The 23,258-nt window shown below is 35.5% G+C and overlaps 1 protein-coding gene and 1 non-coding gene across 4 annotated transcripts; both read right to left on the bottom strand.

The window, feature by feature from the left end:
- Window positions 1-1,834: 1,834 nt before the first annotated feature.
- On the bottom strand, window positions 1,835-22,823 carry PPP1R2 (protein phosphatase 1 regulatory inhibitor subunit 2). 3 transcript variants are annotated; one of them, XM_068971573.1, is made up of 6 exons: window positions 22,430-22,823; window positions 13,391-13,498; window positions 11,308-11,385; window positions 9,783-9,886; window positions 5,810-5,977; window positions 1,835-4,216 (listed from the first exon to the last, which is right to left on the bottom strand). In XM_068971573.1, exons 1-6 carry the CDS (start codon window positions 22,549-22,551, stop codon window positions 4,170-4,172), a joined length of 627 nt encoding a protein of 208 aa, XP_068827674.1. In that variant the 5' UTR covers window positions 22,552-22,823; the 3' UTR covers window positions 1,835-4,169. The 3 variants fall into 3 exon arrangements, with proteins under 3 accessions (XP_068827674.1, XP_068827667.1, XP_068827680.1); XM_068971566.1 differs by having other exon boundaries at window positions 9,786-9,886; XM_068971579.1 differs by lacking the exon at window positions 11,308-11,385 and having other exon boundaries at window positions 9,786-9,886.
- TRNAR-CCU (transfer RNA arginine (anticodon CCU)) lies at window positions 12,623-12,695 on the bottom strand. Its single transcript has one exon. It is a non-coding gene; the product is annotated as a tRNA-Arg (tRNA).
- Window positions 22,824-23,258: the final 435 nt, after the last annotated feature.

Raw genomic sequence — 23,258 nt, 5'->3', positions numbered from 1 at the left:
AACTTTCTCATTCCTATGGTTGTAGGATCTATTACCGGTTAATACTTTTTCAGGTTGAATCATTTATTAGATCAAGGCATACTGCAAAGTTGCTTATACTCCCTTGCCTAAAAAGTGAGGTCAAATGATGTTAAGATGCCAAAGATCAACCTGTACAATCCTCTTCTATTTCTAGTCAATAGTCATCAATCCAAAGGAATCAAACAAAGAACAAAAAACGTATAGTTTTCTTCCAATTCCAATAATTTCCATTGGTAATAGAACTGAAACGCAAAACACTCACTTGGCAAGCTTACTAAAAACTTCAGGTTGGGCAGTTGAGATAAAATCATGACTAAACACTTGCCAAATCCACCCTCACTTACCTCCTTTCTCAGCATTACCTCCCCCAAATAATTCCTCAAATAAAAAACTAGATGAGTCAACCCCAAATTTGAAGTGTAGGAGCCAAAAACCCCTAACACCTCTCCCCCTAAACACTAGGGAAGCTAACCAACGCTTAGGGGTGTGACCACAGACCAGACACACTTGCTATTTGCTCTTTTATTTTCCCAGTGAGTAGCAGATGTGCTCCTGTCAACCAGTTATGTGAGCTGATGGGGAGGACAAGGCATTCAGGAAATTTGCTTAAAGCAGCAAGTCTTTCAGCAGGTCATATCAATACTAAACCACAACAGCTTATAACCATCCACATCAACCCCACCCTCATCTGTCCTGGACATATATTCTATAGTTTCTTGCATAAGTTACTAAAAATTAAGTCTCATGCCTGGCAAATTACATACAATCGTAATATGCAGTTATTGCTACCAAGTCTTCCCTCTATCAATGATACACTCACTGGTCTCTTCTTTTAGGAATAAGTTCAATTTTCATGTATTAGAGGCCCTAGCTGTTTTCTTTACTCCTATCTGGGATGACACTTGAGGGAAAAAGGAATTTGGGGTGGTTGTGAAGTGTTTTTGAAAAACACTAAGTTAAATCAAATTTTAAACAGAATCCTTAAGCAGGATGTCTCAGACTCCTTCAATATGATGATGTGCATTATTATAAATCTGGGGGGTAGGGGAATAAAGCCTACAGCAACTGCAAAGCATACTTGCTCACAGAATCCTTTTCATGGAACACACTGAAAAATGCTGGTTTAGGCATATGTTTATACAGGCTAGCTTGGTACTTACTTTGTAACACAGAGTCTAGGAAAAAAGTCTTGGTGCTTTGTGTTTGAAACATCCTGTTTAGAAACAAACTTGTGGAATACAACCTAATCACATGCATCTGCACATCTCCCACCACTGTATAATTGTGCTTTTAAGATTTTTCCTAAATGGTATGTAAACCTCAAATAAAATTTCCAAATTTCTTCTGATTAAAGTAATATAAAAACTCAAACTAAACCCTTGAAAAATGTTACTCCTAAAGCACACGATGTGTATCAATGATCCAAATGAAGTTTACTCATAAGGTACAACTTCAAAAATGAGGGAATTTCTACACCTAAAAAGGCATGAATAGAGAGTATGAAATTTAGTTATACCCTGTCATTTGGCATGTATGAAACACTGAAACCAAAGAATCTGGCCAAGAATATTTTCCTCACTTAGTAAGATATCTGTTCTGCATGGTTGTTTTGAGGATTATATCTTAAGACACCAAGCACAATGCTGGGCAACTAAACAAATCACTCTACCACAGTGTAGTCCAAGGTCCTCTTTTGGTATCCAGAACACTTAGTAATAGAACACAAGACCTGGGTAGCAAGAAAATAAAATCCACACACAAGCAATTGTCATATGACTGTATTTTATTACAATATGTTCAGTGTACTAATGTTAAGAGGAAAAAATGTAAACAAAATGAAAGTCTAGGGGAAAATGGCACTTTGCTTTAATCTTCAATTTGAAGTTATTTTTAACGATCCATTTATACCATTTTATGTCTCAGTTTTTAAAGAGCATCACTGCTGAATTTCAGACTGAAAAATGAATACACAGAAAAGATGACATCAAGGGTTAAGCAGAGAAGAGATAATGATTAAAAAACTGAAAGTAAAATCTACTTTGGCTAGAACTGAACACTGACAGATAACTTTCTCCAAAGGAAAATATAACTTGAGTCATAAAGGTTCATGTTTTGTATAATTCAATACCACATCAATTAGAAACTCATGACAATGATAACAATTTTACTCAGTCACATTCGATTACCTAAAATTCTACTGAGCATGCTATTTGCCATGTCTTATTCCTCTGAGATAACTATCTATTTCTGGAAACCAGAAATGCAAGTTTGCCTGTGATTGAAGTTTCAACAAATAATTTGTAGAAAACACCAAAAGGATCAGTTGTTAAAGTTCCTACCTGTTCTTCACTGTATAGCAGCTATTTCTACAAATAAAGAGCACATGAATACTTCCTAAGAACTTGAAATGAGAAAACCAAAAACAGAGATCTGTGTGCATGAACATATATACACATATATGTATACGTTTAAATACTCCCAGACAAGTTTAAACAGAGAAGAATACCTCAATATTCTAAATTCAGAAAGTAGGGATAAACACTGTTTAATTTATAAATCAGTGGTACTACTAGCTTATATGTTTTAGTTAGAATACTATACCTGCAGTTCAGAAGTACTGATTAGATTCCATTAAAAAAGAAGACATCCAAACTAACAAAAACATTCTTCTAACAGTAAATCTCCTACTTTTTACTTATTTTGACATTTGATATTTCCATAAGCTTGTAAGTGGGAGATAAGCTGCTCAATAAAAGCCAATTCAAATATACAATATACAGAAATTACTTAAAAAGTCTGCTCATGTAATGGATTCTTTCGGTACTAACAAAAAATTAAAATACAAATAATTGACTAGAAATGTAAACTAAGATACACAGGAACTGCACTTCATTTTAGGGGGAAAAAGTCCAAATCTTATTGTGTTAGAAGAATAAAGAACATTTGTCATAGTATACATTATCATATTCCCTTAAAGCAGGAACTATTTTTAAGCATTTAAATTAAAAAGTGTTCAGAATTCTGTTTATACATTCAGGAACTATCATATCACTGGTTACACACAATTCTCTCATCATGCAAAAAAACCTCAGTTGTTTTCTAAGGTCTAATTAAGTCAAACAATAAACTAATAATAGCACTTTAATTAGCAAGCTGTAAGTCAGAGACATGTAGAAAATTCTGCAGCTGAATTGTATTTCCTGTTAAGTACCGATGCTATTCATTTTCTCCATGTATTAGAAGAATGAATAGCATTAATAGTCAAAGTAAGATTTTCATTGTTGCAGCAAATGACAGAGTACATGAGAAAAGGAAAAGTTTCCAATGTCACAATCTTTACGATCCTTTATAAAGGTAAAGAATTCTGTGCGTATGTGTGGAAAGGAGTAAGAGACAAAGGCAGGAGTTTTACACAGGTATATAAAGGGAATGCTGAAACTATATTAGAATTATATTTATTCAGAGACTGATCTGAAGTCTGCCCATGGAGTGTACAAAAAAGAGCAGACGTTAGTGCAAATTTAACCTGACAATTTATTTATGGAAAAAAACTAGTTTTGATGAGAAAAAGTTTAATCCTTTCCTTGTAAACATAAAAGAAACTCAACAGGAATTTTAAAGGTAGTATGCCAGAAAATGCAACAGTAACTCATAACGTACTCCTTTTCAATTAAACACACAAGTTGAAGACACGTGTTAAAATACTTTTCAGACTGAATATATTTATCAGCCTAAATGATCTGCTGTTCTAACTGGATTTTGATTTTTTAAAAACTCAACTTTTTATAAGAGCTATCACATCTAGAAGTGAAGAAAATAAATTAGATCCCCTCTCCCTCCCCAAAAGATATTAATTTCTAAAGCATAAAAAGCTATATATCTTATACAAATTAACCAGTGTTCTTACAAAAGTAACGTAGTTTTGGATGACATTATGTTGTATTTGTGGTGAAGTACTAGGCACAAGAATATATGTATCAATTAGGCATTTTCAGTCTAATTAGTCTCTTAAGTTATTTAATTCTTGGCAATATATAATAACTGGTACGTATTTTGGTACTTAAGTCATGAATTGTAGAGAACAAGAAGCAGTATATTATAGTAACAGAGTTTGTATTTGACAATTACTGTGTTGAAAAAAATCTCTTCTATGAACTCTGTGATTTGTTTTGCAGTTGGTCACTTGTAGCAGATCCTGCAATGATATAAGAAAAAATAGCAACATCATTTGTTTGTTGAGTATTGCCAAACTTGGAACCACCTGAGCTAAAGTTCCCTTCCACTGCTATAGATGATAAATGAATGGAAAAAAAATCTAAAAAACAAGTAAGACATAGTTCATGCAGACTGAACAATATGAAAGAATCTGCATACCCTGTACTAGTCTAAAGAGCAGAATAGGTGTATCTGCTTAGTGGTAGGACAAATAGGTTTCACACTGAACACTTCTGTGAGTAAGTCACAAATGGAAAGCTAAGAGTTTATGACAACTCAATTATTCAAAGTTATAAAAGATTTGCATTTACAATATAAAAATGGCAAAATATTTCCTTAAATATACCACAGACAAAGGCCAAAGTTATTTTTCAAGAGCTGTGGCTTAAAAAAGAAATCCCTTTAACTGTTGGCACAGCAGTGCCAGCACAAATTTCCAATAGCAAATGAGGGGTATTCCCAGTGCTCTGTTAGAGCTGCTACAAATGGATATTGAAAGTCGGAGTAGAAACTGATGAAAAGTTATAACCAAAGGAATGTTTATGCTGAATACAACAAAAGAAATCACCAAGATACAAAAATAGGTAACCTAAAAATAGATAATAAATTTAAAAAGAGAGTAAAGAGAGATATATAGCAATAATCACTTAAGATAGAGTTTGTTCACATTAAATACAAGCTAACAGAATATGATGAATAAAATCAAAAGGAAGTGCTAATCGAAAGGAAACAAACAAAAGCAAAAGCATAACATGGAGTAACAAAAAAATACTGTAATCTTGATGTTATAATGAGACACAGTCTTCAGGTTCTTCCATAAAAATCACTTACATTTCATATGCTCACCAACACTATAATAACTATTTATTTTCTTAAGATTTAACCATCTAAGGCACAACACATAAAAGTAAGTTACATCTTCACTCAAAAGTACCAGTCTGCAGTACAGACTAGGCATATGGGCATAAAATCTGCATTAATGGTATAGAAGATTCATCTTTGTTGAATGCCAGAATAAGTTTATTAAAAATAAATAAAAACAGATTTATAATGATTGATCAAGAGTTGGTAGGCTGCAGAGGCAGGTTGTTTGAGACTTAAAAACAAAACAAACAAAAACTGGCCAATAACTTGTCAACCCAACAGTCAAGAGTCAACACTGGAAGGATATGACATACTTTATACCTGAAGGGATGTCAAAACAGATCTTCCATGTTAAAAACCTGTTTCTTTTAAAAGTTTTAACTTTAACTGACATTGTTACAACAAATAAAATATGATCTAAAACATTAAAAATAAAGTATATCTTAATATGAAGATAGACATCACCGCTTGAAGCCAGTAGACCAAACAACATAGACATACAGCACAACCTATGTACTTAAGACAACTTGAGCATAAAAACATTATTTTCAAACTGGCCCATAGGGGTTGAAGTTTTCTAAGCTTTTGGCATAAAAAGTAAATTATAGCAAAATTTTCTGAGGTTCTTCGAAGTTTCAAGCAAAATAAAATATATTACTTAGGCACAAAGGATCACAAGTGTCTCAGTGATACTTTCAAAACATCTAACCTTGACTTGATTCTTCCATATTCATGCTTTCTCCAGCTGCAGTCTCTGACATTTCTTCATCCTCCTCCTCATCATTTAGGTCTTTTGAGATTAACTGTCTAGCTAACTTGATATTCAGTCCTTCATTGTAGTGAAGCTTCCTTTTCATTTCAAACTGTCGCTTTTTTTCTACAAGATTAAAAGAAAAAAGTAGGCATAGGAAGTCTTTAGCTCAAAGACTGGCAAACTACAGCCTGTGTCTATCTGGTAAGTAAAGTATTGATATTATTGGAACATAGTCACACTCATTTGTTTTTGTAATGCTTAAATATACTTTTGTATTTAGTAGCAGAGTTGAGTAGCTGCACTAGAGACCATATGGCCCTCAAAATCTAAAATATTTACTGTCTGGCTCTTTACAGAAAAAGTTTACCAACCTTTGCCTTAGATGGTTCATATGTCCATCTTAATGGGAGACTAAGAGGTATCAGTAGTTATATTTGTGAAGGAAACTTAAAGATACAGGAAAATTCTCCAGACAGAGTTGAATGGGATAAAGGAAAACTATAATACCATATACATATACTATGTACAAAGCCTGCATGCATGCACATGTGCCTATACACATACAAAATAAGACTCAGCAATTAACAGTCATTAATTCTGGATCAAGGAATTATGGGGTGATTTTAGTATTCTCAAACTTTCTATTTTTACAATTAAGAAAAATCTCCTTTAAAAATGTTTATTGCCCATGAAGTCATCACAGAAGCATAAAATAGCTGTAAATCAACACAACCAACCATATTTTATCAATAGCACTTTAAAGATCTATTGTTTATCAAGAAATATTTTAGAATTTCTTAGACCTGTAAATTAAAAAACAAAAAAGGGATTGACATAAAATTGCCACTGTTCATTTTGTAAAGAGCATTAAAATTCACTCACCATAGGTTTATTAGCGTATTCATAAATATATTTTAATGCCAAAAAAGCATAAGAGAAATCTCTTAAAATAAGGCTATTCAAAGTACTTTCTAAATGTCCTCTAATTCCCTCTCAAATCTTCAACTCCTACAGTGGAAGTATGGAGTCTTAACCACTGGACCATCAGGCAAGTCACTCCAAGTTTTTATCACCTACACTTATTTATGTCTTAAAAACAGGTATTTACAGTTCATGTCACTACTGATCAAATACTTTTCAGCCTCTATTTGGGTTGGGAGAGGAAAGTTCTCAAATCAATATCCGTCTTATCATTATCCCATAAACATTTGTTTCAAATTACCAAGATCTTGCCAGGCATCTTCTTTTCTAAGTTACTTTTCTGATTTTACTCTCTGAGAGTATCATATTTTAGAAGAAAGTAAAATTTTTTAAAAAAATCAATAAAAGACCAAATTCTTATGACTAAATTTTTAGTGATGACTTTTAGACAATGTAAAAGCCAATACTAAAAAACAACAAAAATTGGTTCTAAATGCCTCCATTACCAGATATATTCACTAAAAAGGTAAGACTTTTTCTCAGTACAAAGTAACACATGTTCTCTTTAATGTAACTCGGAAAGCAAAATTTTTTTTTTAATGGTACAATCTTAAAACACATCCACTTCCTTAAATAATCACTAACATTTTATAATTTTATTTTCTAAAAATGTATATTTTATAAAGATGAATCATATTTGGTTGCATATGTTGTTTTCTCACTATATAGTCAGAATGGCCATATCCCAGGAAGCTCAGTTTATGCCTATTGTCTAGTGGAACTAGAACAGTGACCCTTTCACTCTTAAAATGATCTAGAGTTTAGACAATAAACTATACGAAGATACAGTAAAATTCTGCCACATACACAGCAGATTTACTACATAATTTTAAAAGGTTATTAAGTAATGAGTTATAACTTAATCCCCTAGCTTGGTGAAAGGTTTCTGATTTCCCCCTTTGTATTTTCATTGTTTTTTATGATGTAATATACAGGCAACCCTTGAAAAATGTGGGGGTTAGGAGCACCTACTCTCCTCACAGTTGAAATCCACATTTAACCTTACAGCTGTCCTTTCATGTCTGCAGCTTTGCATCTGTGCATTCAACCAGATTGTCTAGCACTGTATTAGGTACTTAGTGTAACTGGACCTGCACGGAACAAACCCATGTTGTTCAAGGGTCAACTATGCATAATTCTAAGAGATGTTAAACTTGGGTTTTGCTTCTTAGAGATATTTTTCATTTTGGAATACTCAAAATTTATTACATGATTTATGTATTCATTCTATAGAAAGCTGCTAATACAAGTGGTCTCAACCTTCTTTGAATATCTTTGTATGGCAGAGCAACATAATACAAGAGTACAAAACAAAAATTTTAAGGTTTCAGGCCTGGCTATAATGATAATCAACTATCCACTAAACCTGACAAGTAAATTATCCTGTTAATATTTTCCTTTATTGTTTTCCAAAATATAATGCAGAATATACCAATTATTTTATTAAAAATTAGTATTTCCTGTGTACTAACAATATGTCAGAACCAGTGCTAAGTGCTTTAAATTCTTTATTTCATTTAATGAATCAAAATATTTTAAAGCCTCCAATTTAGAAATGAGGATCATTTCTGAGGGTCAGAGAAATTAAGCAAATGAGATAAGTGACATACTTGGAGTATAAACTTTGATTTATCTGATTCCATAGCCAATATTTTAATTGTTATGCAACTAGTTACAAGATAAAATCTTCTGAGAATGTTTTACATAAACAAGGATGTTCAGACACATCACTTGTTTAAAAGCATTAAAAACACCTGTATCAAAAAAACCAAAACACCTGTATCAGTAATTCTGCTACTGGGAACTTGAAAAACTTGTGCAAACTTTAACTAGGAAAATGGTCCCCCTGCTGGTTAACTCATGGAACTATAATTTGAGGGGAAAATTCCTTAATGAAAAGTGGTGATGGAATAAAAAAATTTAGTTCTCAATACATCATGTTTTCAGAGAATAAGGAATTAACAAGCTCAAGGAACATTTTCTATCTGAAAACTCTTTTCAAGGGCCTCATGGGGTATATTTTCAGAAAATAGGAAGTCACCAAGGGCAGAAGATAGATAGTATCATCAATATAATTTTTTCTTTTGCATAGCAATTAGGCTCAGACTATTGCTGCTGGCTTTTATTTTTTTGGCTCAGATTGTTCAGTTCAATAAACTACATTCTAAATATGACAGAATGGAATAGCCAATTTTACCTTTGTAGCTGCATGACAAAAATCCTGACAGTTAACTAGCAAATATTTGCAATCTTAATTCTAGAGTTTCTAAACTTCTTTATAGTACAGATAGTTTCCACATTTCAAGGCTTCAAGTATTAATCTTTCTTTTTTTTAAGAGTTTTTTCTTTTTTTCATGCATCTTTCACCCTATAGATAGGCTTGGTTTTCCTTTTAAGAATAATTGAAAACAAATTATATATGCAATTCTTGAGGTCATACGTTCACATGCTTCAAAATTACAAAAAGCAACAAAGTGAAACATCTTGCTTACCTCCACAGATAAGCATTAATACTTCTAAAAACAGGGAACATGAATAGGTAGCAATGCTTACCTGTGTATGCACCATATGGACTAAAAGAGCCTTTTTCATCAATGTTGACAGGACTATTTTTATCTCCTTTCCTATGACATTACTGTTCTTTTTGTTCAATGGGACCTAATTAAAAAAGTCTGATTCATCTGGTAAACTTCACCACTGTCTTGATACAGAAAAAACTACAAGCAATTAGCTCTTACTGTGATCCAGTTTAAGATTATCCAAATACTCAATGACTAAATGCATTAACTTAATAAACATTTACTGAGCATCTACCTAGTATAGATGCTTAGTACAAAGAAACACTAGTAGTCACTTCAGAGATGGCAGTATTTTCTTGAAATGAGGGGGGACAAAGCTGATATACAACTAAACCCACACGAGTAGAATCTGAGTTAAAGAAATAAACTACCTCGCTCTTCAGGTGAGAGGTCACTATCCTCATCTCCACTGCTCTCTTGTTCACGAACTCGATACTTTGGTTCCAAGCTTTCAGCAGCAGCAGCAGTTAATCTATATAATAATAATTTACAAAGAAATCAACATTATGACTGTCTTATATTAGTTGAGTACATCATGAGAAACGCTGGACTGGAAGAAACACAAGCTGGAATCAAGATTACCGGGAGAAATATCAATAACCTCAGATATGCAGATGACACCACCCTTATGGCAGAAAGTGAAGAGGAACTAAAAAGCCTCTTGATGAAAGTGAAAGAGAAGAGCAAAAAAGTTGGCTTAAAGCTCAACATTCAGAAAACGAAGATCATGGCATCCGGTCCCATTACTTCATGGGAAATAGATGGGGAAACAGTGGAAACAGTGTCAGACTTTATTTTTGGGGGCTCCAAAATCACTGCAGATGGTGACTGCAGCCATGAAATTAAAAGACACTTACTCCTTGGAAGAAAAGCTATGACCAATCTAGATAGCATATTCAAAAGCAGAGACATTACTTTGCCGACTAAGGTCCGTCTAGTCAAGGCTATGGTTTTTCCTGTGGTCGTGTATGGATGTGAGAGTTGGACTGTGAAGAAGGTTGAGCGCCGAAGAATTGATGCTTTTGAACAGTGGTGTTGGAGAAGACTCTTGAGAGTCCCTTGGACTGCAAGGAGATCCAACCAGTCCATTTTGAAGGAGATCAACCCTGGGATTTCTTTGGAAGGACTGATGCTAAAGCTGAAGCTCCAGTACTTTGGCCACCTCATGCGAAGAGTGGACTCATTGGAAAAAGACTCTGATGCTGGGAGGGATTGGGGGCAGGAGGAGAAGGGGACGACAGAGGATGAGATGGCTGGATGGCATCACCAACTGGATGGATATGAGTCTGAGTGAACTCCGGGAGATGGTGATGGACAGGGAGGCCTGGCATGCTGCGATTCATGGGGTCGCAAAGAGTTGGACACGACTAAGCAACTGAACTGAACTGAACTGGTATTAGTTGAGTGTCTTATTCAACTTTTGAGTCTCATAAAAGCACCTAAAGAACATTAGTATGCTAGCCATAACCTGATGAGGGGGAAAAAAAGCCAGAGAATGGTAATAGGTATAGAAAACAATAAACAACAAGAAAAGTGGAGAGAAGTCTATGAACAGCGAAGGAATAGAACATTTTTAGGAATTCAACTTATTTTTACCTATCTCACTTGTATCTTCAATACCCAGGTGGCAGGATATTAAAAAAACAAAAAACCTCTATGCAGGAAATCAACATAGGGAATCTGTGTACAGCTTCTGGTACTCATCTACATACTTTGATTTTAACCTAGAAATAAGACTATATAGGTTGCTATGAAAAATCCAGATAAAACTTAATTCATTTAGCATATGCTCTTTATTTACACTTCTACAAGTAAAGTAAAATGTCTTTAACTCTGCAAAATTAAACACAGCTTTACAGTTGTGGAAAATGCTTTATAGTTATCAATACTTACTTCCGAGCTAAGATATCTGGGGTCAGGGCTTCAGTGGTTTCTGAATCACTCAATGCATCTTCATCATCAGCCACCATACTAAGATGACAAACATTATAAATTAATACTTGAGCTATAATTTTTTAAGCAGGAAAACAAGGTAGAGAACATAATTCTACTGACCAGAGTATCAATATATTTATGGCTCTGTTGTCATCTTTGAAGTTTAATTTTAAATTGTTTCTATTCAATGCAAATACTTAAAAGTATAGCACCAATCAAGAAAAGCCTTCAAATAATTAAAAAAAAACAAACTACTACAATCATGAAAATAAATTTTGAAAACAAATCATCTGGGAAAAAAAGAAATCAACATTTCAATTATTCTATACAGTAGGAGGGAACAATTAATGCAAAAGAAATCCCATGTGGTTTTAGAATATGTATTTATACATTAACCTGGCTTCCCTGGTGGCTCAGACAGTAAAGAATCTGCGTGCAATGAAGGAGACCGAGTTCGATCCCTGGATCAGAAATATCCCCTGGAGAAAGAAATGGCTACCCACTTCAGTATTCTTGCCTGGAGAATTTCATGGACAAAGGAGTCTGGTGGGCTACAGTCCACGTGTCGTCCACATGTCATAAAGAGTTGGACATGACCAAGCAATTAACACTTTTCCTTTCACTGAAGATAAGACACAAATGATCTACCCAGATACAGGTTAAGTAAAATAACAAAATTAGATCCTAAGACCTAGGAAGTTTAAAAGTTATTTAGCTTTCCCAATCTACTTTCTAATGAAAAATCTGTTCTCCACTTAATGGCAAAAAAAATGGTTATCTTTATTATTTAAACAAATATAAACAGTTTTAAAATAATGGCTACAAGCTGTTTTTTTTTTTTTAATCATGTTCGATCTTAATTTTTTTAGGATATGTATCTCCAAGCAACACAGATAAGGGATGTCTACTACCTTTACTGAAAAGGAAGAAAGCACTGACTTTGGATTCTGGTACAATGAAACTCAAGATATGTTTTAAAGTATACATCTGTAATTAGGAGCAAATTAGGAGGATCACTTTCATAAATGATATGTCTGTTTCTTCCTTCAAGATTTATTGTTTCTGAATCTGTACTCCTATTTTATTATGTCCTCCCTTCATCACAATCTTCATGTTTATTCGTCTTTACTGTTTTTGCTATCATCAATTTATTATTTCATTTTATCTTCCAAAGTTTCATCCACTGATTTAAAACAGAATTTAACTCTATTTTTTTAAAATTTATCTATTTATTTGGCTGCACCAGGTCTTAGTTGTAGCATGTGAGATCTAGTTCCCTAACTAGGGATCAAACCTGGGCCCCCTGCGTTAGGAGCGCAGAGTCTTAGCCACTGGACCACCAGGGAAGTCCCTCTAACTCTGTTTTAATAGCGACTTCTGGATTTCTGTCGTCTTACTTCAGTGACAAACATAAATATTTCAGTCCTGAAAATCTTTTTTCTATACAATCTAGGCATGATCTGAATTAGGTATTTCTAACTTATTTAGAAACCCATTATGTTTACTGGTGCATTAGTCTTCATACTTACTACAGCCACACACTTTCATTTTAATATTCATTAAAAAAAATTCTGGAAGACTCAAAACTAACAAGTCCAATGCAATTATATGAACTACAATATCGTTTAAGTTAAAAAATAAGGACATGAGATAGCAATAATGTCCACTTTTTTTCTGCATGGGTTAAAAAAGAGTTAACCATCTGTGAAATTATCCTTTTTCTGCAAAGAGAATGAATAAGGCCCTGCTATCTACTTAAGAAGCAAACAAGCCCAACTCTCATCTTCCTTTTTACAAATAGATTACTTTAAGGAAGGCAGAAGTCACTAATCTTAGCATATCATTAGCAGCTAGGGACGACTGAGGCGCAATAAATATACATCTAATACTACAACTGTAACATAAAAAATGGATTTCATGAAGTTCCATGTTATTTATATTATTACACAAAAATACGCAGGTGGGTTATTAATTAGTGTTCCAGTAACAAAAAAAAAAAAAAAAAACAACCGAGAAAAGGAATGCTGTGCACAAACACTACCTGTGGTAAGGAGTGCTGGGCTCGTCTATCTTCATTAAACCGTAGTCTTTGTCTGCTGGATGATAGGTCGCCAGGATGTTCATTTCATCCCACTTCTGGGACTTTTTACTAAAATAAAATTTTTTTTAATTTTCCTTAATGTAGTAAAAGACAAAAAAACACTCAAATCTCACATTTCAATTTCTATTTGACTGCTAACTTCTATTTTCACATCTTTCTTGGAATAGAAACTAATTTGGGTAAAAGCTGTAAGTAACTATAATAAAATTTAAGTAAATATTTTATATAATACGTACTGTCCACATACTAAAAACACATCACAGTTGTTCCTTGGGGTATTGGTTCCAGGATGCACATGGATACCAAAATCCAAGGATGCTCAAATCTCCTCTATAACATGGTAGAGTATCTGCAGATAATCTCGTACACCCTCCCATATACATTATATCATTACTAGATTACTTATAATACCTAATAAATATAAATAGTCATAAATACAATATAAAAACTATGCAAATAAATAGCTAGCTGCTGGCACACAGTATATTCAAGTTTTGGTTTTTTTAATTTTCTGGAAATTTTTTTTCTAGAATATTTTTGATCCATGGTTGGTTGAATCTCAGGATGCAGAAACTGTGGATATACAGGAATACTCAGGTTCTTCACTGGGCATTTATAAAAACTATTATGACATGTTTCATCTTCATCTAGCCTATAGAACAACAACAAAAACTGGAATTTATACATTGCTTGATCTCAACAGTTAAGGATTTTGGATCCATCATATATTTTTAACAGTTTGATGAAAAAAAAAACAGAACAGGAATTATTTTCCTCGGCCTAATTATTTTTAGCAGTATCTATAACAATCAATGGAGAAGGAAACGGCAACCCACTCCAACATTCTTGCCTGGAGAATCCCATGGACAGAAGAACCTGGCAGGCTACAGTCCGTGGGGTTGCAAGAGTCACATACGACTTAGCAACTAAACCACTACCAACACCATAACAATCAAAAGAATCAGAACATAAAACTACAGAGAAAATCTCACTAAATTCAGATACTATTAATGAAGATTTAGATTGTACATAAACTTATAGTTCAGTTTTCTAAGATTTTATCTTATTTTCTTTTTTTTAAATTTGCTAAGAAATGGTATATTCAGATCACCTGAGATAAATCTACTTATGAAAACTAGAAATGCTTTCTAAGTATTTTATGAATATTCATTAGTATCCAACAAAATACTTGCGCAATTACTAAGGTGATCAATGATGCCTTAATTACAAATCCTTATCTATTCATTAAAAAAGACAAAAACAACCTCTCTGCAAGTCAACAAAATTGTTACATATACAATTTATGACTTGATTATATACTTGAAACTAAAACTACTTTAAAAACAATGTGGATTTTACACAGATTCAAATCATCCTTTCCATATTTGTTCCACATTGGTGACGTTTTACTGCAGATATTTTCAATTTTCCTAAATCTTCCAATACCTGATCTTGAAATGCTCTTGAAGAATGACACACTTAAAATTTTAGTATCATATTATTTTCTTCATATTCTAAGTCACCTTAAAAATGACATGGGCCTCTCATGGCAGGTGAGCCTGACTTTACGTTCTTTTGCTTTCTACACTAAAATGCCCACAGTGTCCCCATTTAAGACTAAGCACTTTTTTCCTTCTTATTTTTATTGTGGTAAAATATACATATTACAAAATTCACCATTTTAACCATTTTTCAGTGTACAGTTCTGTGGCATTAAGTACATTCATATTATTGTACAACCATCTGCTTTTCAACACTGTCTAGGTTGGTCATCACTTTCCTGCCAGGAAGCAATCGTCTCATTCCATGGCTGCAGTCACCATCCGCAGTGATTTTGGAGCCCAAGAAGAGGAAATCTGTCACTACTTCCACCTTTTCCCCTTCTATTTGCCATGCAGTAATGGGGCTGGGTGCCGTGATCTTAGTTTTTTTAATATTTAGTCTTAAGCTGGCTCTTTCACTCTCCTCCTTCACCCTCATCAAGAGGCTCTTTAGCTCCTCTTCGCTTTCTGCCATTAGTGTGGTACTATCCATGTATCTGAGTTTGTTGATATGTCTCTCACCTATCTTGATTCCACCTTGTAACTCATCCACCCCAGCATTTCTCATCATGTGCTCAGCGTATAGGTTAAATAGTGTGACAGCAGACAGCCCTGTTGTACTCCTTTCTCGATCTTGAACGAATCAGTTGTTCCATACAGGGTTCTAACTGTTGCTTCTTGACCTGTATACAGGTTTCTCAGGAGACAGGTGATATGGTCTGGTATTCCCATCTCTCTAAGAGTTTTCCAGTTTGTCATGATCCATACAGTCAAAGGCTTTAGCGTAGTTGATGAAACAGAGACAGATGTATCTACATTACAATAAAATATTTTAAAAATAAACATACACAAAATGACTTTGTTAAGTGTGTTCTAATCTCAAAGTAAAAATAAATAATGCAGCTGCTAAGTTGCTTCAGCCATGTCTGCCTCTGTGCAACCCCATAGACAGCAGCCCACCAGACTCTCCCGTCCCTGAGATTCTCCAGGCAAGAACACTGGAGTGGGTTGCCATTTCCTTCTCCAATGCATGAACATGAAAAGTGAAAGTGAAGTTGCTCAGTCATGTCCAACCCTCAGCGACCCCATGGACTGTAGCCTTCCAGGCTCCTCCATCCATGGGATTTTCCAGGCAAGAGTACTGGAGTGGGGTGCCATTGCCTTCTCCGAAATAATGCTAGCAATATTTAATTAAAAACAATAATTTTATTATCATTAGAAGAATGAATATGGCCCTTGCAGTTGAAAAGTTACCCCTCAAATGCTGTAAATCTGTTCTGTAAGATAAATGATTAAAGAAAAGAACTGTAGGATATAAGAAATATTTTCCTAAAATTAAGGATGAAATTTAATAAGCACAAGCTTAGCACCTTAATCCACTAACAATTTTGATTTCTGTATATTCTTTCCACTCCATATTAACATAAGAAAAAATACCCAAGCTATCACAGTATATAAAAATATACAGACAGAACAGTACATATAGTATACATAAAAATAGCTCCTCCATCAGTATATGTACTTTATCATAATAAGCTGCTTGTATTTTCTAGTCTTTACCTTTTTAGTATTACATGCCTAATATTCAATAATAAACTATTCTCCTAATGTTAAATGTTTAGATTGAATCCAATGTCTTTCTACTTAAAGCAGAAATGTTTGTGCATATTCTATTCAGTGATATTTTTAGGGTAATGAAATGGCAACCCACTCCAGTATTCTTGCCTGGAGAATCCCATGGATGGAAGAGCCTGGTGGGCTACAGTCCACAGGGTAGCAAAGAGTTGGACACCACTGAGCGACTTCACCTTCACTTCACTAGGGACAAGCATATTTAGGTTAAACTGTAGAGCTCTGTAGATCACTCTATGTTGCCACATAGCCTTTTTTTCAAGAGAGCACTGTTTGTAATGTCCCCAAATAATTACTAAAACTTTGCCAGGACAGGGTATCTGGGTATTTTGCCCACCTGAGCAGGTATAAATTGATATTTAAACACTGCTTTATGTCTGGTTTCTCTGCTTATTACCTAATAAATAATGAAAAAAATGCTTATTTTACTTTCCTTGTATGAACTGTTTGCATCCTTTGCCTATTTGCTGGAAACAGTCTCATTAATTTATTTATAGCTACATAAATGTAAAGAACACACTCAAATTTATGAGAAGGTTTAAACCCCACCTTGTTGGGTTATATAACCCAAATTTTTTGTACTTTGCTTGCCATTTACTTTCTTTTTTTTTTATTTACTTTCTACTGTAAACAGAATTAAAGTTTTATATATCCAAAGCTTCAGTCTACTTCTTCAACACAATACTAAGAGAAAAAGAAATCCTTACACTGTCAAGATCCAGAGAAATAATATCTTGCAAAACCATGAATTTAAATAAGGGCATAAAACAACAGGCTCCAAAGAACGTTGGAAATTCTTAGGAGGAAGGTAATGAAGTCGGAGAAACTGCGAAGAGGACAAATATCAGAATTAGCACCTCTTAGGTTTTGGTAGAATTAACATCAGTTGAGCAACAAAATCCAAGGAGTAAATTTGAGTTTACTCCCAATACTACCACAACCATTCCTATGACCTTCACTGGGCCATTAATGCCACTTAGAAAAAATAAGGGCACAATCACTCACACTGAAAACCAGCTGTAAGGGTGAAAGCACTGCTGGTTTCAGTTGCTCCCTCTTGGGTGACTGGTTTCCCTGCAGCCTAAGTCTGCACCAGAAAAAGTCACCACTTCTCACTTTCACTTTGATAACTCATATGATGCCATCTCAAAGACCTACAAATCTTCCCTTGTAACTCAGTGGGTAAAGTATCTGCCTGCAGTGCAGGAGACCACGGTTCGATCCCTGGCTTGGGAAGATCCCCTGGAGAAGGAAATGGCAACCCACTCCAGTATCCTTGCCTGGAAAATCTCATGGACAGAGGAGCCTGGTGGGCTGTGGTCCATGGGGTCTCAAAGAGTCGGGCACGACTGAGTGACTAACACTTACAGTTACAAAGACCTACATACTTCTTGTTGCTTATCCGAGTTTGGAAGCAGGATTTTGCTTCAATGTGTTAAACTTTAAGCCCACATTTCAAAAAATGGTTCTTTCTTAAATGAAGATTCAACTTCTGTAGGTTGACAAAGTACAATACTTTAAGGTTGAACAATTAAAGACTTAACAATAAAAGCAATTAGTAAATATAAGGTCACTTTTGGAAAACTTTAGTCAGTGAGCCACTGACCATATTCAATATCCCTTTATAAGTAGAAAATGAGAAAGTTGAAGTATGATTACATAAAATTATGTTAAAGGAAATTAAGCACACTCTTTCCAAGCAGAACTTGCCACATTACCTAAGACTACTACAGAATCTGAATTGAACACGGTGAATCCAAAGCATGCTATGTACACAATCCTGTAAGTATGGAAAATTAGGTTTCTATACTTTTAATAGAATAGGACTAACATTTGAAGTACTGTGTTAAACATTTTACATTTAGTAACTCATTTAATAATTAAACTAGGCAGGACTATAATGAATAACTCACTGTTTAAGTCACAGACCTAGTAAGTAGTAAATAGGATCTGAACCCAGGCAATCTGGCCCCATTACTAATCAGTAACCTTAAACACTTCTAATAAGACAAAATTTAGTAACACTTAACATTATATTTTCAACAATCCCAAATGCATGTTTTTCTCACTTTAATATTTCTGAAAACAAAACGTATCTTAAAATGGATGACATCTTATAATTGGCAGCATTTTTTTTTCTTGCTGTGACATAAAATCACGGTACATCTTAAAATCAATGATGTCTTGTTTTGATGAAGTACATGTACTTATTCACTGTAACTGTTATGTCTGACATTCACAGGTTGTTTACAATATTCAAGGTATTCAGAAAGAATGGGAATTCCACAATAATGGGGATGACAGTGGTGTAACTAGTGGTATTTTAACATTAGATGTGTGCTACAGTGTACTGAGATTATCTATGCCTAATTTTATGTGGATTTACAGATTCTATCCAGTTTTAATTAAACTAACCCTCAGAAAGGGGTACCTGAAATAACTACTCGTTGAAGATAATAGTACCAATGCAAAGTATAAAGAATAAGAGAATAACAGCACTGTGATATTAAAAAAAGATGGTTTGACAAGGACTGTATTAAGAGAGTCCTGAAGACTATGTAAAATATGGCAGTATATAAACCTCACTTTAAGTATACTTTGAACCTTGAGATATTATCTAATTGTAAACAAACATATTTGAAACATATTTTTTTTCCTAATAAATGATGCACAATCAAAAAGTTTAGAGACCACTGAAATAGCACATCTCAATTATGACTTAAAAACCCCTTAGTACCATCTCTTTGTGTTACATAAACGTTGTTATATCCTCTTACAGTTGATGGGGTGGGGGAGTGGTTTGCGCAGAAAAGGGAACCCACCATTGTATTTCACATGATAAAGGCACCAATAAAAGGTATGGTTATTCATGGATTCTGTATTTGGAAATTTGCCTACTCGCTAAAATTTACCTGTAACTTCAAAATCAATACTGGAGGACCTTTCTCTCTTTCACACATGCATAGAGTGGGAAAAATCTGAGTAGTCTGAACATGCACATGTTCCTAGCTGAGATTAAACCTTGTTTCAGCTCTCTTACTGTAAATGTGTCCTTTTTACAGTCCTATTTAGTGCCATGTTTTTTGCTTTTTTGGTGAACTCCCTGTTCAAAATGGCTCCCAATGATAGTTCTTAACTGCTATGTAGTGCTCCTAAGCCCATGAAAGCTGTTAAGCGCTTTATGGAGAAAATATGTGTTAGACAAACTTCTTCATTCAGGTATGAGTTATAGTGCTGTTGGCCATGTATCCAATGTTAATGAATCAATATATATTAAATTAGGTGTCCTTAAACAAATTTTTAAAAGGTGATGAAAATGCTGTGGCCACCAGCTTACAGTAACCTATTTTTATATTTCTTCTAGGAGTTAACAGTTCATCATGAACTAACCCAGCGTTTGCGGTGACCTTACAGAACATAACTACTCAGAACACTGAGAACTGACTTAAATTCCTGGTCATTTTTATTAATTAATGTGAGATTATTTTGCCTTAAACTCTGGTTCCAACATTTAAAGCTAGACCATTACACTATATTTTTTTAGTTTCTGAAGTTTAAGTGCATTGTAATTGAAAGAGCTATTTATTTCAGTCCTTTATAAACAAAAGGAAAAATACTGGGTGTCATTAAAGTTAAACATTACAAAAACTTTGTTTCAAATATGTTCAACTATACTGTCATTGTTTGCATTCAAAGAGGCTCTCATAAAGTCACTAATATTGGTTGTATGAACTGTGACATAAATAACAATGTACACTGTATTACCAAAAGAATTACTTTATTTCTTTTATAGTCATACAACACTTACCATGAGAAAACCCATCCCTTTTAGTACTTAGAACCAAACATCATAAACCTCAATCAATTAGGGCTTGGCAGCTCCCTTTGAAGATAGGACTATAACCTTCTAATTTAGACAAGTCAAAGCCAACCGCCCTGAAAAAGGCCACTCTTAAATGAATCTGCCCTGTTAGTAGCTCCTAGAGAAGGAGCAGCCCTGTGTAAGTAAATCAGTCTAGTAAAGTGGCTTTCCAGGCAGGACTTGGAAGGTAAATCCTAATCAATTATATAAAGATGCCAATACACAGAGTGGGGCCATCAGAAATTACAGCAGACTAAGGTTGAGAATAAATAGAAGTAGGGAAAGACAGAAGCAAATCTAAGCAGCTACTTGGTAGCCAAACAGAAAGAAGCTCACACTGGAGAATAACTAAATAATTTAAATGCCACTGAGAACCACAGTGCTGCTGCCGAACACCCTGAAGTCATGTAAGAGCCTTCCATAGTTTGGTTTCTAGACTATCTTAGTCTTCCTGTTACAGCTATGTCTGGTAAGATTCTGTTTTTTCAGTCCCATTACAACCCCCAACCTGGAACAGCTTACCCCAAATAGAGGTTGGAAAATTGCATGTCGGAGAATATAAGAGTCAAACGCCCAGGAGTAGGAGAGTTGCTAGACAAATGAAGGCCCTTTCCAACCCCCAAAGGCCACGACTCTAAACTATGATCTTACTTCATGTTTTCCTCAAGACAACACAAACCCTCATAAATTCACCATCACCAAACTGTAGTTCCTTTTATAGCTCTAAAATGATCTTTTTAAACAGGTGTGCCCTAGTTCCAATATTCAAAGTTTTTGGGAACATCCTAATTTTAGCTTTATGACTTCACAGATTTCAACTACTTTTCTTAAGCCTTATTTCCAGTATGTAAGAGTCCTTGTATGCTAGCCCCTCTATGACTTCTAACCTAGTGTTTTATTTTACACTATATATTATCAGTTTTCCATCTTTTTTTCTTCCTACTAAGAACTGCACCTTGGGTATCTTTCTTTGAGCCATTAACATCTATTTCATTCTTTTAAAAGGCTGGTCTATTTTCCCATTATATTAATGTACTATAATTAATATTTCACTAGTCCTTCTTAATGGACCTTGGGTTGTTACCAATCATTTACTATCACATACAATACTATAGGTCAACATCTTTTCACATACGTATTTGCGAGTATGCAAAAGCAACTAAATTATCATGGCATCATTTTAACTTGGTACTTTCTGAACTGTTCTGAGCTTAAATATGTCTTTCAAAGGAACAAAGACTAGAAAGCACTCAAATTCTTGTTGCAGATTCAAAAATAATTAGCAATAAGTAGCTTTCTATTAAACACAGATCTGGGGAAATGTCTGTTTCTTTTAACGCAGAGATAATGACAAACCAGGACCCAAGGGAGTGAATGTGGCACGATGCTTTTCTTTCGATAATGTTCACCTAAAAAGGAATGTCCGTGGAAGAAGGGCAATTAGAAAAATGGATAAATCTCTTTTTCGGAGTAGTCTCTTATTAGTCTACGACTGCATCTTAAAGGATTTCCAATCCAGGAAAATACACTTTAATTACTGAATTTTAGACACTCGTATACGAAGTGAAGTAATAACTGCTTAACAGGTGAAGCGTTACAACTTCAATTTGATTCTTTAATATTCCCAATCTCCAAAAGCTTAAAGATCCTGATGTATGTTTTAAAATTATTATATATGTGTATATGTTAAACACACACACACACAAGCACACAATAAACGTCATAGCTCCTGCCTTCTTTATAATCACTCCACCCCTAAGCCTGGCCGGCGGAGGGAGACCTGAGCCGCGCAGGGGCCGCAACTACGCAACCGCCCCGCCCGCCGGCCGCGCTCGGGCTCGGGATCTGGGGTTGGTCCGGCTGGGGTCTGCAACGGCACCGGGGGAAAGGTGGGGCTTCCCAAGCTGACCCGGTGGACGAGCGGCTGCCCCTCTCGGCTCTCACCTCAGCTCTTCGTCGACACTCTTGCCGGGCTGCTCGGCCGAGGACACCACAGAGGAAGTCGTAGAGCTCTTGTTCTTCAGGATCCCCTTGATGGGCCGGTGCGAGGCCGTCGAGGCCGCCATTGCCTGCTGCTCCGGCGGTCGGCTCAGCGTCGCTGCTTGGCGCCGAGTTCAGGAAGGAAAGGGCTGGGCGCGAGCAGAAACTCGCCAGGCAGCCGCCGAGCCCGCCTGGGGCTGAAGCGGCCGCACCTGCTATCGCGGAGACAGCCACCAGAGTTGTTGTCACGACACAACGACTCGGACGCCTTGGCGTCTAGCCGACGCCGCGTGGCTGGCAGCCCTCCGCGAGCCCTTGACCACCGGCACTCTAACCGTAGCCCGCGGAGAGAAGCCGGCCTAGCGCCGGAACGACGCCGCCGCTAATGCCGAGCGGGCCCGCCCTCTCGCGATATCTAGGGCGGGGCGGGGGCGGGGCAAGAACAATGCCAACCTCCTCGCCCCGCCCCTTCCCGAGCCTTCTCAGTGAGTTAGCGCCTACCGCGGCTGGGGCTCTGAGAGCTGTTTGATAGAAACTTAGGAGAGGTTTCCAGTTTGACTCTGTACCGAATGGTAAATCTCTCCAAGCACCGTTGCTCCCACCACTTCATGAGGTTCTTATTGTTAGTTCTGTATTTTATAGATCTGAAAATTGAGGCTCAAAGGTGACATCATTCCCCAAAGACATTAACTGACTCAGAGAAATGCAGTGTGTCTCTTCTTTCCTTCCATTTAACAACCATAAAAAGCTTAACTCTCCATTATAAAGTCATGAAATGTCAGCTTTGGAACGG

Source organism: Capricornis sumatraensis, chromosome 1, assembly GCF_032405125.1.
Source record: "Capricornis sumatraensis isolate serow.1 chromosome 1, serow.2, whole genome shotgun sequence".
NCBI classification, from domain to species: Eukaryota; Metazoa; Chordata; class Mammalia; order Artiodactyla; family Bovidae; genus Capricornis; species Capricornis sumatraensis.
Note: the sequence above shows the minus strand (reverse complement) of the source record. Positions and strands in the feature narration are given on the sequence as shown.